The sequence below is a fragment of the Ammodytes marinus genome (genome assembly GCF_949987685.1).
Source record: "Ammodytes marinus genome assembly, chromosome: 1".
Classification (NCBI taxonomy): Eukaryota; Metazoa; Chordata; class Actinopteri; order Uranoscopiformes; family Ammodytidae; genus Ammodytes; species Ammodytes marinus.
In genome coordinates this window covers 5,697,446-5,716,784 of record NC_137230.1, presented here as the reverse complement: position 1 = coordinate 5,716,784, position 19,339 = coordinate 5,697,446, and the positions used below count along the sequence as shown (strand labels likewise).

General features: G+C 43.3%; 1 protein-coding gene across 1 annotated transcript in view; it reads right to left on the bottom strand.

The window, feature by feature from the left end:
* znf536 (zinc finger protein 536) overlaps window positions 1–19,339 on the bottom strand; it is a gene marked incomplete at both ends in the record, with an annotated part of 101,641 nt that overhangs the window by 47,977 nt on the left and 34,325 nt on the right. The window contains 2 exons of the mRNA XM_080032951.1: window positions 3,824–5,584; window positions 13,791–13,949. Of these exons, the coding sequence (XP_079889077.1) occupies window positions 3,824–5,584; window positions 13,791–13,949 (1,920 nt within the window). The remainder of the gene's footprint in view (window positions 1–3,823; window positions 5,585–13,790; window positions 13,950–19,339) is intronic.

Genomic DNA, 19,339 nt, shown 5'->3' with positions numbered 1-19,339 from the left:
AAGCACTTATTGTACTGTCCACTAATGTGTGTACAGGAGGTGGCTCACTCGCAGAGTTGTTGACAGCAAGAAACACCAACAGCATTTGTGAGGAGAACTATTAGATACAACCGGGAGAGTACTTGTACACTGGAAGTGATGGCTCTAATTGATGTTTGAATATACAGTATATCCCTCTCTCTTTCTCTCTCTCTCTCTCTCTCTCTCTCTCTCTCCTATCCACTAACTGTTGTGTTCATGTAGCCCCTTCTTCTCAAATTGCAAGAGGTTCTCCGGCCTATATGAGCTCTGACATTTTACTCCTTTCTGAAAATCATCACCGCTCTCATTCGAGTCGTAACACTTCTATCAACACGTCCTCTCTCCATAGCCTGTCAATCTCAACCTTCTGAAAGTCCTGGTCTGGCCATTTAATAAATTAAATGAACGAGGTGGGGGGTGGGGGGTGGAGGGGGCGGGTTGAGGTAATTTGACTAATACAATGCGAGGGGGCAATGTTCTCGAGCTAGTCACGGCCATGTACAGCAGCGTTTGAATAATGTAATTCTTCATGTTTGATAATGCGTGGCTATAGATAGGTCTCCCCCACTGCAAGCCAAGTATTGATTGCGTTAAGCACGTCCCCGCAGTACGGCAAATGGGTGCGAAGTTCATATCAATCTTGACACAGTAGAACACTGTATAGCTCAGTATAAGCAGATACCTTGTCTGATTACAAAGACCTCAGTGCCACTGAGCTGGCTGTTAATGACACTTATTGATAAATCCAATTCCTGGGCCAATTTAGGGGATGTGTGCTTTAAACGCTACCAACGTGTGGATATGTGCGTTCAGATCTGTGTGTATGTGTCTCTCTGTTATGTGTCAAGAGTGCAAGTAGATTCATGCACATTGTAGCGCCTTTTGGACCACTCCTCCGGGCATACTAATGAAGAGAAGGGCCCACTCCAGGCGTGCAGCGCGTGCCCTACAACCGCTCCCACAGATTCAGGGGCGAGAATTTCGATATTAATGATTTATGCCGTATTTGCATACAAACCTAATGCAAACCCACTCCAGATAATCACATTTTGCACCAGGTTTTGAATTGAGTTTTTTTACGGAAGATCTTTTTTTTACCAAATTAACCCCACCTTTTTCCACCGCCCGCCCACCAAATAACAGTGTGGATTGTGGGGGCTGCTGCACTTCACACGGCAGGGTGGACCATGCAACACAAGGGCTTTACAAGTGGGGACATAAAGAGGGACTATAATAAGGTGGTTTACCATGAAACAAGTTTGGCTATTTTCTCTTTGTCTCTGGCTTCATCATACAATAGTGTGAAGAGCAGAATGGGCAGTTGTCACAGCAGTAGCAATGGTAGTTGCAACAGCACTGCTATAAGTAGAATACTCTACTAATGTTCTGTTTTTCATTGTTACTTTACTACATTCAACAGACAGATTCAACCCACTACATGTGTTTGTATAACTAGTCAAGAGAATATCAATTACTAAAACAATATCTCTTTATTGGCCAATATTAAATTATTCATGTACTGTACATAATTAAAATAAAAACATTTATACTGACTTTTATAAATGACTCCATGCTGTAAGCACATGTTTACTGACACTCTCATAGCAGTACACATCATAATAAAACTTATTCTAAGGGGACTGCAGCATGCAGTTCATTACATGGTTTACACTGACAGACACACTGGCATAAAGGGCAACCTAAAGCCTCCATAGTGAATTCAACTTGCCCTTTACTACAGTGATATAAATACATCAACTTGTATTACCAGTAACAGTAGCTGCAAGAGCTGTGCTTGATGTACAATACAGTGTTGTATTATCTGATACATACTGTATATCATACTGCAGACAGATAGCTGCTTTAGTGGCCATGGGAGTTTTCCGGCGCATGGTTGCATAAGGTAAAGTTACACTTACAAAAACTCAAAATCTCATTCATTTTCATTAGGGTTATAGGGTGCACACCGGCATAGCAGGTTTCACTAGTGTTTCCATCATGTATATGTGTATATTCTATCTTCAGTACAATCCTAGATATCCAAACGGTGACTACTATTTACACCCAGGAAGTTAGACACATAATAACTGCTTGGGTTTTCTAATTAAAATAATTGGCTGACTCAAACTAGGACAAACTAACAGCATGAAAGAAAAGGCTTTTGTTCCACACAGAAAGCCTTATCTATAAAGGTCAAGCATTCCTAGTAGCAAACGGGAACTGCCCACATCACATAGCTTGCTTCCACAGGATTTCTGATTAAACAATAACTAAAGCATTCTCACACAAAGGCGTTGTTCTATTGAAATGAAACATATATCAATCTCGTATGGGTAAAATACTGGCACGAGGCTGAGATATGCACAGAGCAGGGTTCCATGACAACAGATACTATTTAGAAAGATATGAACAAATGTAGCTGCACTGCTTCATAAAGGCATCACTTTTTATTATAACCTTAATTTATCATGTACTGTATCTTCGTGAATAGTATGCCCAGTTACAAATTTGCCCTACATTTCATATGGAAAAGGTCCAATGATTCTTTTTGTCCAAAAAAAAGCCCAAGGGGGGGGGGGGGGGGGGGGTCCCACAAATGCCAACAACATGTATTTTTAACTTGGTGCACACAATTACACCAATGCTGGTCTGCAAGTATTAACCAAAATCAGAGTTGTTTGAATGTGGGAGTGGTCTACCACATATTGTCTCAAGTACTCAAAGTGTGCTTGAAAAATCCTAATTAATCTCAGGTAGACATTCTACACGATGTCCTGAACCTATAAACCAAGTGTCGTGTCACATCAAATTCAGTGGGAAATAGCAGAATCATGACTGTATGGGCGTGGCGGGGTGTACTACATTCTCTTCAGACAGACAATGGTATTCAACCTAGCAAAGAGGTGCTTGGTCGTTGGATTAAGCGACTCAAGCTTATTTTGACCATATGAGGCTTCAACCTGGAATCGGCTATATGCTTCTTTATTATTGTATGTTAGTTTAAAGTAAATGAATGTCTGCATTTCCTAATATGAAGGAGTTGTCACAGATAGGATCCCAACTTGCCCAGACAGAGCTTAGAAATGATCCTCGTGTGACAAATGTCTCTTTGGTGCGTTAGTCAGCATTGCGACTTTTTTCTATAGATACTTCTAGAAATCATCCGTAAACAGTGAAAAGAGCATTATAGAAAAGAACAAAAAAATAAAAAAACGGTCTCCCTTCTTCAGTCTCGAGGAGTGGCTGTAACCTTAGCGGAATCATGAAAGCTGACAGTTCATTTTTCACAGGGTCATAGATCGACGAGTCTTATAAAGTAATGGGCTTTTGGGAGCCAGCTTTATGAGAGCTAAGATAGTTAAGAGACATGTGCAGGAGATGGCACGGGGAGCTGAGGTCCTGCTCTGACTCATCCAGGGTTATTCCCTCCATGCTGTGGAGCAGGAGAGGGGGGGGGGGGGGGGCACAGCACTCCCAGTAATATAAACGTGTAATAAAGATTAATCTGTTGCTAGTCGCCAGGCTGATAGCTTCTAAAGTTGCTCGAAATAAGGCTGAAATCACTTCAGAGACAATCCCCGGGCCTTTAGTGTGTGTCTGAGATTCCTTTGCGGGCTTCAAGGAAGACAATATAAGGGTATTTGTCTTGTGTGTTTAGAGGTTATCTCTATGCAGTGCTGGGGGGAAATCTAATTTGTGTTTCAAACACATGTGTACTCTTGACTTTTTATGCGTGTGGTTTAGGTGAAGGTGAATAATGCATAGCAGTTACAGTGCCAGTATAGGGGTTAAACTCACTCACCAGGTGCATCTGGCCTCTTCATGCCCCCCGTGGGTGCTCCTCCGGCCCCCCCTCCCAGGCCGTTGAAGGTGGGCAGGTTGTCGTTGCTGTAGGCTCTGAGGACAGAGAGCATGTTCATCTGCTGCTCCAGGTGACTCTGCTGCTCGGCCTTCAGCAGTCCTGGAGGACCCCCGCCGGGCGACAGGAGGCCCAGGCTCTGCTGCCATTGCTTCTCCAGTGGTAGACCTAGTTGGTTCTTGGGTTGGGGAACCAGAGAAAGTGGATTCATGGCGGAGGAACCAGCGCCACTTCTCGGGGCCAGACAGGAGTCGTCTTGGAGCTGCTTGAGGTGGTTGTGGAGTTGGTCTGAGGCTGCTAGTCCTTCCCCCTCCCTCTCCATGTCCATGTGCCCATCCTCTTCTCTTTCTTCCTCCTCTTCAGCCACGCCTCCCTCCTCCTCTTGCTCCTCATCCTCAGAGTGATTCTGTAGGTGCTGTCTCTTGGGGGTGGTGGAGGGGGTCTGACCGGCACTTCGCATCACAGCTTGCTTCACGATGTCATCATCTGATCCAACCTGGTCCTCTTCAGCGTCTCCACAGGAGCCCCTCTCACCGATCTGGTCATCCCCCGCGAAAGGTGCCACTCCACAGGTCTGGCTAGGTAGGTCCATAGCCTGCTCTACCGGGGCCATATACCCTTGGAGTATCTGGTTGGCCCTCGGGGATCCATCGTACAAGCCGCCGAAGCGCTTGTAGAAGTCACTCTGGAAGGGGTTGTAGGGCTGGTCCATGTGATTGTTCCAGCCTCCCTGGCTTTTATCTGCGTCTCTGTCTCCTTCTTTGTCAAGGACCAAACCGGAGATTTTGGCGTTGGAAGAGTGATTGGCAGAGCCGGCGGGAGAGGTCTCTCCGTGAAGCTCCTTGCCTGAATCGGGCCGCTGCTGTTGGGCTTTACCCATGTGGTTGGCCTGGAGGTGCAGGGCCATCAGCTCAAATGATGAAGTGGAGAAGGAGCAGAACAGGCAGCCGTGCCACGCCACATTGTCGTGGATGGTGACAGAAGAGCCCGGGAGAGATCCGGACGCAGACTCGGGCCGGACCGACACAGACAGATCGAGTGGTTCATACTGGGAGCCAGGTTTGCCGGGTTGTGAGTTCTGTTTGGCTTCAGCCTTGTCCTCTCTTTCCTGGTCAGATGACACGGCCCGCTTTGCTTTCGGTTCGCCGTTATCATTGTAGCTATGGGCCGGGAGCTGGACTGGACTCTGGTTGTCCTTCATGTCCTTCTTCATGGAGCTTAGCACAAAGCTGTCCATGAAGGCCTGGAGAGAACCTTGAAAGTGGACTCCGTTTCCCATCATGCTTTGGTAAGCCCTGCTAAGGTCGGAGAAGCCCTCTGGCGCTGTCGAGGCCAGGGAGGAGGGGCCATCGCCGGTCTTCATGTTCTCAGTTGAGGAGGCGGAGTCAAAGCGGCGGTCTCCACGCTCTCGGTCGTGCGGAGACATTAGGCCGGCCGACGCCCATTGGTGTGGCAGCAGAGGACCTGGCCTGTAGTCCAGGTTGGGAGGCATGCTCTTGAAAACGTTACGGAGGACATCGGGTCGGGCGAAGATGCCCCCGCCTGCTGTCTTCCCATGATCCTCTTTGTGGTCAGAAGAAGGGGTGTGGCCTGAGGTGGTGGAGCCATTCTGACGCTCGCGGTGGTGGCGCTCCAGGTGGTACTTGAGACTGGCAGACTGGGTGCCAGCATAGTCACAATGAGGGCACCGGTAGGGTTTCTCTCCTGAGAGGCCAAAGAAGGAGACAAGAGAAACAGAAAGGGAAAAGACAGGGAAAACAGTGAATAATTAACCTGATTATTAGATTGAATGGATATCAAAATCTATTTATTGGAGCAGGGAGTGTGGACCCTAGGGTCATGTAACCTCCCCGAACAAAAGGAAATTAGGTCAAATGAGCAGGGCTCACAAAAAGATATGCATTTCATTAACTACGGTATTTTGCCATTCCCTCGCTTTTAAATTTGCGCCAAAACACATAACAATGTTAAATTCTTGAAAAAGGATGATGAGAGAAAGTGAAATGAATAGTCAAATAGATAAAGAACAACTTTGAGAAAACATAACTAAAGCACAGATTGAAATAAACTTCAACACAAAGTGATCATGGTATCCTGCCATCAACCAACGACCCCATGTCTTTGCTCTCCCACAGACATCGGCTCAGCTCCACTTGATGTGTGCATGTGTTATTGCTCTGTGTGTGTGTGTGTGTGTGTGTGTGTGTGTGTGTGTGTGTGTGTGTGTGTGTGTGTGTGTGTGTGTGCTGGTATGCGGGGTGGGGCTGTGGAGTAGACATCTGAATATGGGTCGATCCAGCTCGATCCAGCCCCGCCAAGTGAGCCATCACTCACATCAACACCATAAAAAAAACATTTCACCATATGGTGCTTTCAGTCCAATACAAGAGATAATATTTAACAAAACTGTCTCGATGCTATATCTGTGCTTGCTAAAGTTAGGCCTGGGTCTCTGTTTGTGTGTGTGTGCCTGTATTGGGACCTTAATGCTTCTATTCTGGCCTTGTTAGCTGTCAGTCCTGTGCTTTGGCAATGAGAGTGCAATTTCCCGGACATTCCCTGTTTGCAGTTTGTCTTGAGAGGCATAAATCGGGCCCCAGCATTAGAACTCCCAGCACCACACTATGGTGCACTGGGGATGAATTGTAGTTGATAAACTCTGCAAAAAAATAAGTCAATGAGTATTTAAAAAAGAAGACTAAATATGCTGGTTGACGTATGTAAAGTACATGCTTGTTGCAGTAAAGCCCTATGATAAAGAACACTATGATTCACTACATACAGGACATCCAGATCAAAGAGATTTATTTTATTGTGGAGAAAAAAAAAGAGGGGTGAATCTGTTGTGTAACATTTACATATATTTATTTTTTCTGCACATCCATATTCATGGATATTCTTGATAATGGTATAACTGCGGCATTATTCTGCCAGAAGTGGGATCTTCCATTGGAATGATACTTATGTTGAAATAGAACACATCCTGCTAGCAATTATAATAGGCTTGGAGTCTGAGCCAGATTTGGATTCATTAAACAATGAACAGAGAGGGGGAAAAAATGCTAAGCCTGAGTTTTATTTTTTTCTTTCTTTTTTTAACATACATATAAAAAGTTCCCAGAGTCGAATTTCTGCTATAAGGATAACAGTGCCCGTGTGAAAAGAGGGATTGTTGAAAAGGAAATTAAAAAAGGGGGGGGGGTCGGTTGTAGTGTGTTGTGTGTATGCACATTTTTATGTATACAGTATATGGCTATAAAATGTTTAGATTAAACACATGGAAACCATTTTATCAAAGGGAAAAAAAAGGCATTGTTACGCAAGGCTGCTTTGAATGATTTAAGTCGGGCTGTGTAGTAAATCATGGATATAATTAGCAAATGGCATACTGCTCAAGTAATTTATCATTATTTAGAGGGCACCATTCCAGAAAAAGACTGCGATCTGCAGACCTACTGCAGAGTTCTCAAATACTGGGGCCACAACACAGCCACTCAATACAATATTGATACCGGAGAGAAACAAATAGGAGGGCATACAAAAGAAAATTGAAGGTGGAAAATGCTGAAGAGAGCAGTAAGAAAAGAACAAGAGAGACAGAAAAAAAAGGAGGGGAAGGGAGCGTGCAGAGAGAGACGGATAGCCCTGACTATAGATAGAAAGACAGTGATTTGATATCTTTTTCTCTTACGCTAGAGTGGCTATGAGGCATTGAGTATATTTAAAATAAACCGTACGAGATGAGCTTTTAACCCAATAAGTGCTTCTCCTGTGAGCTGCCGAACAGAGGCTCAGTGCTGATTTAATAAGGAAACAGTCCCTGATGCAAATGATCATTCTCAATTCCTCTAACTGGACAAAATGATATTCTAGGAGCCAAATTAGACAGAAATTAGACTGATCTGATCTTTCTTTTTTTTTCTCCCTCCATCCCCTGTCTTTTCCTTCCCTTTATAAGAGGTTGTTAATGTTCATAAGGGGGGGGAAATAAAGATTAATGTGCCATCTACATATCTAAAAATGAGAATGAAAAGCTCAGAAGATTGTAACGTTCAACGCACTCCTCCCTTTGATGTTTACCGAGTAAGGCGAACTGAAAATAAATACAAGTGCCCTCGGAGACTTATCAGTTTATTCCAGTTTTTCCATTAAAATTAAGCATTTAAATATATCTGGTTGTGAGTGAGACAGACGACGAGTACGTTTTCTGCATCTACTTGGGTTTACGTACACGTGTGTGTGTGTGTGTGTGTGTCTGTGTGCGTGCGTGCGTGCCATTTGGAATGTGTGTGAACACATGTTTATGCATGCTTGTGGGCTTGAGCCTGAGTGTATGCGTGTGCGTGCGTGTGTGTGTGTGTGTGTGTGTGTGTGTGTGTGTGTGTGTGTGTGTGTGTGTGTGTGTGTGTGTGTGTGTGTGTGTGTGTGTGTGTGTGTGTGCGCGCGCGTGTGTGTGTGTGTTTGTGTCTTAGAGGGCCATTTGGACTGGCGAAGACATCTGCTCCATCATACGTCAGGGGCCTGGTGTGACATCTGGGGAATATACTGTATCCTGCCTTGCAACATTACACACAATTTACTGCTAAAGGTCATTATGTACCCGTTAATCCACTTTTAATTGATATCAGCGCAAACAGCACAACCCTCCCAGCCACATGACAGATCGCTGCCGTCCACAAAACCAGAAAATTGCAATTTGTGGGGGGGGGGGGGGGGAGTTAAAAATAGAAAACGGTAAACTTTTGTTTACGCCGTTTGTCCAGCTTGGCTTTTTGTTGAAAGCACTTCTGGACATGTTCTGAAGGATAGGGGGTGTAGTAAATGCACTATGGCTAGCTTTTTCTTAGCCTTTTAACTTGGAAAAAAACTGGAGCTCATAAACATTTAAGTGACACCTTTGTGGCTATAAATCATTCTTGTCTCTTGATTACCGTGCTGGGATCTATGTATATACTCCTCCACGGTATGTTTTGCAAGCGCTGATTTCATCTTGTGAATTGTGACAGTGCCATAGAAACATGTTAAAAGATAAAATAACCCCCGAAAACCTGTACAAAGGAGGACAATTAAAATGACTTAATAGATGTGACACACTGGAAGATGAATTTTGGCCCCGGAAGGATGGAAAAGAACGACCAGTTGGATGTTTGAGGGAGTGGGTAATGGATGGAGCTTTTTTTTTTTTTTACATCTGTTTTATGTATCTCTATAGCTTAAGTCAGTGGTGAGTGGTGAGTCTAATACTATATATGGGTTAACAGTTCAATTGATTCAGATGGGGGAAAAGTGACACCATGGAAGCTCTGTATTTGCACTCATTTGAACTGTGTATAAATGTGTCTCATCAAAAGACAATGATGACGCATTAAAGCTCTATTGCGTAACTTTTCCATATACATGAATGCCGGTTACATTCAAGCCATGGCCAAACGGGTTGACCACAAAGTTGATGAAGCGGCCACATAACTCTCTGGTATCGATGTTTTAGCTGTTGATATACTGTTGTTGCAATAACTCATAATTCCTCATGGGGGCAACATACGTTACGGACTATATCTTTAAACAATATAGCTCATATTTGTATTTTGTTTTTGCTCATTCTTTTCAATGTCATCCTACGAATAGAATAAAACATCATCAACATTATTCATCTCAGCATATATGTATATACATGGATTTTGGATACAACTGTGCGCCACACGCCAAAAACAATATATTGATCTTGAAAGTGTCGATATAATGAATATGCTGTGTGATAGATATAGGTAATGGAGAACAGACCTAATAGAAAAGAATGGAGGGAAATACTCTAAGACATATTGGAGTCTGAGAGAAAAGGAGGGGGGCAAGGGAGTGGAGAGGAATGGAGACAGAGATCACAGGTCCCTCTTGATTCATCCTGATTACAAGGTTAGGTTAAGGTTAAGTGACACGGTGCAAGGCCTGCCCCTCCTCTCTCCATCTCTCTCTCTTTGTCTCCCCTTCTCCTCATTTAAAGGTGAGCGGGGACTCTTATTGGTTATGCGGCCAGCCCTGGCCCTGAAGTTATGTGTGGCTATTGTCAAGAGCGGAGGACCTTTTTTTTTTTTTTTACACAGCTGCTTACTGCTAAATAGTGCCTTGTCCAGAAGGGGACAATCTGGGCCTCTAATTGCTGTCACTGAAGCCTAGATTCATTATGTGACTTTCCCATTAAAATGTGAGCATTAATTTGTATAATGAAATATCACCCTCTGCAGTGTGTTCATTAGGCTTGTGGCCCCCAACACTGTAGCACCCAGCAGCCAGCCAGCCAGCCAGCCAGCCCTGCACAATGTTAGCTACCTAGAAATAAAACTGTGCTTCATTTCGCTAATGGATATTTTCTCCCCCACTCACTGTTCAAGAGAGAAATTAATACTGTAACATTAGCTCTTTAACTTTTGGGGAGAAATTTAAAATCACTTCATTCCCTTTCAAAGCCGGTGTTAGTCGCTCATTAATCTCCGGCGTGTTGCATTGGGTACAATCGCATGCCTTTTAGAAAACGGCTTTGGTAAGCAACTCTATTGTGTCACTCACATTGCGTTATAGGGGCTATTGGCTGTCATCTGTGCATTTTTTCTCTCTGCGCATTGTCAACCCGGGCGCACAGAGAGAGAGAGAGAGAGAGAGAGAGAGAGAGAGAGAGAGAGAGAGAGAGAGAGAGAGAGAGAGAGAGAGTGAGAGGGAGAGAGAGAGAGAGAGAGAGAGAGAGAGAGAGAGAGAGAAGGATCCTTAGCCCACTGTAAAAGTCATCTGGCGGATTGTAATCAGAATGTCACAGTGGAGCTGGTGTGATTAGGTTATAGGGATGATTTAAAGGCCACATGTTGGGGATGCATCAAGATGTTTTTTTTTTCTCCCCACATTGCAGGAGACTATATGGCAAAAGCTGTGCTTAGATAGGCCCGCATCCAGAGATACATTCCATTCCAATAAAGACAACATCCTCACTGACCCCTTTCTCTATACGCGCTATGAGCTTTACATTGATCCAGATGGAAAGGTGCAGTCAGGGGATTCTGGAGTGAATGTTTTGTTGACTACATCACTTTTTCAGTGGATATCTCCTCACAATCCGCTACCTGTCCGTATTGTGTGCCGCGCAGGAGAAAAGAAGCCGGTGTTAATACCCAGCCTATGCTCTGTAAACTGCCTTGTTACTAGCTACGGTGGACCCTCTTTGTTTACATACCTTGTGCTAACATACCCGTTTATAGAGCCTAGGCAGTGTATTAACACTAGTTATTTGAACACACAGTCCCCGGCAGGTAGTGGAATCGTTAGAAGATATTCACTGATTTTGACCAGAAAAATTGGTTTTGGTTGACAACAATTCTCCAGAATTGCTGAGTCCACCTTTAAGAATGAATGGGTAAACATCAATGTTTGTGTGTGTGTGTGTGTGTGTGTGTGTGTGTGTGTGTGTGTGTGTGTGTGTGTGTGTGTGTGTGTGTGTGTGTGTGTGTGTGTGTGTGTGTTTAAAATGTGTTAATGTCAGGCCCTAGGCTTGAGGTCTCCGTTTCCTCCATGATAAAATGTGGCGCCCTTGGGTATCCTTACTGTAGCGCTCAAAGCAGACATAACTCAGCCCTCTCAACAGCAGACCACAGGCCCCGGCTATGACCTGGATGCACTGTTTAACATAGGGATGCTAATTAAGTCAGTGTTAGGCCAGACCTATTGTCATCATGCTACAGTATGATAGCTGGGCCCTGTAATTCCCCTTCAAGGTCTTAAGTACAGTATGTGACTCTTATGAAGGAAAGTAAAAAGGCGTTAGAGCGCGGGTGGTCTCTCGTCCAGTGCTTTTAAGTGCATGCAGATGGAATGAAGAGAAACATAAAGGGAGAGATAGAGGAGGAGAGTTAGAAGAAAAAGCCAACAGTGATGTATTAGCGTTTCAGCCTTTGTGTCTCTACTGGCACTCAAGGATTCTTTCATTGGGAGGTGACAGAAACAAAGAAGCTCAAGGCACACATTTTTGATTTACAGAGGGGAGAATGACTCGAAGACATGACTTTTTTGTGAAATGATTCTATATTCAGAAAAGCATAACTTAATATTTTAGTAATCTTTACTAAATGTTTTACTAGCAGGTGGCCAACTATCATACTTCACCTGTTTGGAAACAATCAAAAAAATCCCCCTTACAATCTAAGCCTTCACAGAGCAGGCCCAGCAGCTAGGAAGCAGGTGTCCTTTGTTGTTAAGGTGACCTCTCTGCGTGTGTGTTCTAAATTGTGACTTTAGCCTGGATAGTCAGTGGGGCGTTTGTACCTTGCAGTAAGGGTTAGCATCCCTGGCTACTGTCCACATCATTACTCTGTGTACCGCGCCATAGCCTTCCAGTAACTACAGGTTAGCACATGAACAGACTAAGCCCAGCTCGGTGGGCTGTGTATGGGCAAACGAGTCCACACACCGCTCCGAGGGGGTACGGGATGCTCCACTTGTAAAAAAATTAAGCTAACCCTTTTAGACAGATTCTCGCTCACATACATATCCCCCTAAACTGTGGACAGGCCGCCTTTGTTTTTTTGGCTGGAAAAATTTATTGAGAGTTAGTGAGTGTGAAATCGCCCCCCGAGTGATGTCACCGGTATTAGGACACTGAACCCTTGTTGTGTTAATTAGAGCTCAATTAAAAGATGAGTTTGAAAAAGTGAATAATATAACAGTAACACACCCTCCCCCCCCCCCCAAGCCTCAATGAAGGGCACAGTTTAGGAAGCACATCTTCCTATTGGGGAGGGTTTTTTTTTATTAATGTGTCCATTGAAAAGAAACACGTCGTAGTCAGACATCTTAAAATAAAATATCTTTGGACTAAAGAGGATAGAGGTGAGAGTTAGAGTATGTGTTACTGATGAACTAGGATCACTTATCAGGACACTGTGTACTGTGAGTGGAAAACTGTGACCATCTGTGAGCTTAATGTGGATGGAGGTTGTTCGTACTGTTAGGAGCTTTCTCTCTCTTTCTTTCATTTTTTTTTTCTCATTTAAGGGGAGACATGGGAGGTGAAAATTGTCTTTCAAGCACCGGTCAATTTTGAGACTTGTGTCTGTTTTGCTTCCTTAAGATATCTTCTTTCATACTGATATAAATCAAAGGTCCATAATGTGGTGTACATTGAGGTGTTTATTTGACTAAACGTGGTCCGTTTGGGTCTTTATTTTACACTATACAACCATCTTTAACGGCCATTATTCCAAAATAAGTTTTTTTCAATTCTCTGATCAAGAAAATCTCAACCTCTAAAGCACTTACATCAACCAAACATCCCATAATAATTCTCAGCACTAATCTGAAGGTTATTACAGAAAGATTTATTCTACATTTTCTTCTTAAAATATGCTGAAAATGGGTTTTTTTCTGACCTGTACATGAATTTCTTTTAAATGTATAAATTTGAAAAAAGGCTGTATCAAAATCTGTTCTGTAAATCCCCAGACACTTGAAATAAAGATTTTCAACCGCAGTGCCGCGCCTTTATGTCTTAAACATGATCTTAACATGTTCCATGTCTCTGGCATTAACATGAATGCATAGTAAGGGCAATTCATGATTAAACGTTATACATTACAAAACTAATATCCAATCAATTCATCTGCACCGTATCCATCTTATATTGCAGGCAGGTATAGACTCTCTAATATCTGATTGGGCCTGGATATATTTATAAACCACTATGTCAGTCCAACCCCAGAAGGAATGTCATTACAAATAGGGAGGTACATTTTTGCATGAAGTACAATAAATGTTTAATTGGCGGAGAAATACACTCAACCACTTCAGAATGAGTGATAGTGGTGTGTGTGTGTGTGTGTGTGTGTGTGTGTGTGTGTGTGTGTGTGTGTGTGTGTGTGTGTGTGTGTGTACTGACCTGTGTGTATCCGCAGGTGGACTTTGAGGTGGTGCGAGGTGCGGAAGGACTTGCCACAGTAGGGGCAATCCTTGGAGGACGAGGCCAGGCTGCGCTCACGGTGCTGGGCCAGAGACGGCTGGATGATCCCCGCTGCCTTCCCCAGGTCCTCCCCAACATCTGGAGCACGCACACATAACACACACACACAAACACACACACACACACACACACACACACACACACACACACACACACACAGAGAAAAAAGGAAGAGGGGACAAATGGAAAGTGAGTTCATTGCCACTTCAAACCACGCTCAGTGCAGACATTTTCAAATCTTAACAAGTATATTGGTCTTATGTTATTTCATGACACCTCACATACAACCACCTAACAAGCAAGGTTTCAGTGAGATATAGCTGGCTTACTATGACACAAAAGCTCTTCATATTACTAGCGACAGTGGCTCAGTCAGTATGAGTATATCTAGCTAACTTGAACATGTATCTCATCTTAAAGTGCTAAACTATCACTTAATAATCTTGTTTCAAGTGGGCGATTATCTTCAATCTAGAACAGTGCCATTCATGTTTTACTTGAAACAGGTTCAATGACACTTGAAAAGGAGAGAATGACATGGACAAGTCTGGGGGAAAGAATACTGCTTTATGAGCATTACAGGCTTAGTATGATACATGACACTTCCTAATACTAGGAAATTATACTTCAAAGTTAGTTTTTCCAGATAAGTCCAGATATATTCTATCTTGTAAAGCTTACACATTGCATCATATTTCAAAAAAATCCTACATTTTCACTTGGTATGGTTCACTGTACTGAAATACAGTGAAAAATATATTTCTGAAGAGGCATTTTTTCATTATTTTTGCATCACAACACATTTATTTTTCTTTCTATTCTTCCTTTCTCCCTCTGTCTGTCTGTCTGTTTCTCTCTCTCTCTCTTTGTCCCTTGGTTTGCCTCTTTGCTCACAAATGTGTGAACGCCACACACAAAGTCAAAAAGGCGTCAAGAAAAGAGGGGTTCAAGAACGCTGACGGCTCATAAGCTTTTCACTTTCTTTACAAACACCCTAGTCCTGAGATGCTACCCTCCCACCCCCATTCACACACGCACGCACACACACACACACACACACACACACACACACACACACGCACACACACACACACACACACACACACACACACACACACACACACACACACACACACACACACACACACACACACACACACACACATTCTCTCTCTCCCCCACCCATTTTTTTCTTTTTTTATCCTTTCTCTAATCATCATTTTTTTCTATTAAGCATACGCAGCGGTGCAAATTAACAATGCAAAAAAAAGAAATGAGACAGAAATAAAGACGGAAGGAAAAAGAAAAGGGAGAGAGAGAGAGATAGCGAGAGGGAGAGAGAGAGAGAGAGAGAGAGAGAGAGATTTGGGCTGTGTCAGCAACACACAACACACACATCTCCTCGCGACCCGATTTTGACAGGTAGCTGTCAGGAGATATGATAGGGTGATAACGGCTCTGACCCCGCCCCCTTTTTGCCGCCTTCTCCTTTCGCTACCGCACAGAAAAAACGATGATGCGTGCTTTAGTGCAACAGCATACTGCCTGTTATCGACACAATCACCCTCTTCCCTCAATATGAATCTCAAGATGACTGACGACAAAGTGGGAATGTGTTGACAGCAGCACAATGTGAGGTGAGGGGGGGGGGGCATAGTCAGACTGTATACAGGCCTACACACACACACACACACACACCCTGGCCTTGTACTGTATGTAGGGAGGGTTAGGAATTAACTGATGTGCTGACAGTCGTGAGATATCAGGATTTTTAAAGGCCTCATACACGGATAAATTCAAAAACGGAATTAAAAAAAAAACTTAAAGGATGCAAAAACAGACGTGCGTAATATGTCTAATATGTTTGTTCAATTAAGAATATCTAGTACTAGTTCTAATGAGAGAGTTTGATGGACATCACTGTGCGGGGGGGGGGGGGAGGGGGGGTCAATGTTAACTCACTCAATGTCTAATTTGGGAGATTTGAAATGTTTTTTTCGAAATCGTTTTGGTTTTTGATAGTGTTTTGCCTTTTTTTTTGCTCAGGCTGACATGATCATATCAACATTGATTTTGTCTGAAGTTCAAGATTTAGTAATGTTTTTGACAATAGGGACAGTGCATATGAATGAGCAGTTGAGTAAATATAGATTATAGCCAGTGTGGATAATGTGCATCCGTAGGTCTCTTAGCAGGTTGGTTTCAGATATACAAGTTAAAATACAACCAGGTTTTTTTATTTTTTTACTGAGGTGAATTTACATAAATACAGAAATGGACACATGTACAGATAACATGACTACCATGGACAGATTTAGTTTGCAGATATTGTTTTCCTCATATTCAGACATAAACAGAGTGTTGTGGCCTCCATAGAGAGAAGAAAAGATTGAGCATGTCAGTATGTGCATGACCAAAAAACAAGTTATTTATTTCCTAATCTGGCACATGATTTGGTATGTGCATATGGAGGGCAGACAGACAGACAGACAGACAGACAGACAGACAGACGGAGAGAAATAAAGAATAGAAAAAAAAAAAGAATCAAAATGGAGCAACCCACTTGGGCAACCCGCACAGCAGTGCACAATGAGGAACATTTTTTAACAGTAGCCTAATCTTTTTCTTTCTCCCCCCCCCCCCCCCTCCCCCTCTCCCTCTCCCTCTCTCCTCTCCTCCTCTGTCGGGAGAGTCAAATAAGGTTTAGCAGAATGGAAAGACCCATGTCAGCAAGTTCCTCTTCCCATTCTGATACTAAACACACAACCCCATTCATTCAAACAGCCCCGCTATCAGGGCTGAAGGCTATTTATCACAACTGCAAGTGAAAGGCTAACCCCACTACATGTAACTCTGTGACAATACGCAGATATACTAACTACCACCAGCTGCGTGTACTTGAGGCCTGGGCAAGACTGTGTGTGTGCGCTCATTCCAGTGTACCACAAGAATCGCTAGTTCACTTTTTTTTTTAAAAAGCAGATGTCGTGGATGGTTTAACAATGATTTTGTTTGATTTTTTTTCAATTACGCTAAACAATATTTGATGTTACACAGAGAGGGTTAGACAAGGAGAGAAATCGAGAAATATATGTAAGGAGAAAATGCTATAACTAGTGTGTCCATTATGTCTAGCAGTGGATACAGTGGACAGTCCTTTCTAAAAAAAATGAAATGAAATGACAACTAATGACATTTGTGTGGGGTTGTTGAAACAAATTATTTTGAAGATACGGTAGGACTGTGTTACTTCAAAACCAACGGAAAAATTTGCAAAATTTTCAATGATAAAAACCTGGATATCATGACAAATGTCGTGGCCCTTCGTGATGCAACATATTACATTATACTTGACTAAAAAATTAACTGTATCAAAAGTATCATCAACATATCATATCCTGGCATAATTGCAGTATACTGTGTGAACCCATCAGCTGTGCCCCCTCCCCCCACTCTCCCCCCCACCATTCTCATCTGCATTCTTTAAAACAAGGCCTGTGCATGGGAAATTTAAATAAATAAATAAATAAAGCCCCCAATCCAATTCCCCCAGTGGCTGGCCCAGGACGGCACCATACTGTAGCCATAGTCGCCTCCTCATAAACATATTTGGAGCGGTCTACTGTACAGATCCCTTTTTGGCAAAGAGTCCACAGATCATGTAACAGACAGTGGCCCACCTGCTCCAGCCCAGATGGGACTAAAATTAAAAAATCCAAAACACACTTTAGAAGCGGGGACAAACACCAGACCACACAGACAAGCCACCACACACACACACATACACACACAGTCACACACACAAACACACACACACACACACCAAGCTCAACATGTCTGTCTCTCTGTGTCACACACACACAAACAGTCCCAGACACACGTCCTTGTGTGTCAGGGTTAATAGTGCTCCTGTAAGAGGAAGACACACCACTGCGAGGATGAGAGTGTGCTCTCCTGGCATATAACAGCCCCTTTAATAATAAATGGGCTTCACACACACACACACACACACACACACACAGTACACAGTACAAAGATATGACAGAACTTTGGGGCGTGCTTCCTTGCTCTTTTCCAAAGTGTACGTATGTATGTGATGTGAGCAACTTGCGGACACACACACACACACACACACACACACACACACACACGCACGCACACACACACACACACACACACACACACACACACACACACACACACACACACACACACACACGCACACACACACACACACACACGTCCGGCATTGCTTGTCTTTAATCAGTTGACTGATCCGCGGCTTTTAATGCGGCTGTTCCAATTACTGTAAAAGTCATCCTGCTCCATATAACCACAAATATTGACACTTTATTGCACAACACATTTATGACATTTTGAAGGTCACTCCGTATATTAGGCATCCATGGTTCACAGCTGTGTGTGTGTGTGTGTGTGTGTGATGTGTGGGGAGCAGACTCTCTCTCCAATCGCTGGTTGACTTGACACCCAGCTGTAACTATGCGCTCACACCATTGATTTCCATTTTCCACGTCTTTCATCTTTCCTCTGTGTATTTATTTATTTATTTATTTTTATGCAAAGAAGATTCACCGCAGGAGACGCTACACGTTAAAGTGATTGTCACAGGTGAGCCTTTGGGCTTTTTATATAGCAAAAGCCTGTAAAGGCCAGCCGCCATTACACTTTGACTCTGCTCAATACGCTGCTATTAGTAAGGTCTGACATTTTTCTACACAATTCAGACTATGTACATAATGACCATTTTTCATATAGAGTTTTGCTTTTAAATGGAGACTAAATGGCATCAGGTCGTAATCTAGGAAAATTAAAGAAAACATACAATTAAATGTGTTTTACAAGGTTGGCAGGTTTTGCTCGGATGAAGTTGTGCCTTTATCACCGCCCTAAAATGAAATGCTTTTTATGAAATCAGATATAGAATTAAACAAATCCATGACTAGTAATGATAATATAGAAGACAAACTGTTGTTCAAGCCATTGCTACTGTGGTTCACCCAAGAAAAATATCCTATCAAACTCAACCATCCCCATCCAAACCGTTTTGATCCTCCCTTCACTCACCTCTATCCCAGTAAAAAAAAAAAAAAAAAGACATGACACCCGCAGAAGTGTGACAGCGCTAGTACAAGAGGACTATCACAGAGAGGGGGAAAGGGAAAAGAGAAATGCATGTATAATTCAGCTGTTTCTGATCTGAGACCAGCACGTCGCCCCTCTTGCCTTTACTGGTGTCACGGCGGCGTTAATGGAACATGCCAGAACAAAGGCTCTGAGATCAGATTGGAGCAGAGAGTTGAGCGGGGCCATCTGGGAGGCAGGCTGAGTATCAGTCACTCTGCCTGCTGTCTGCTGCACTCACACTCCCCTCTGAGTAACTGTGTGCGAAAGTGCAACTGTGTGTGTCTGTGTGTGTCTGTGTGTGTGTGTGTGTGTGTGTGTGTGTG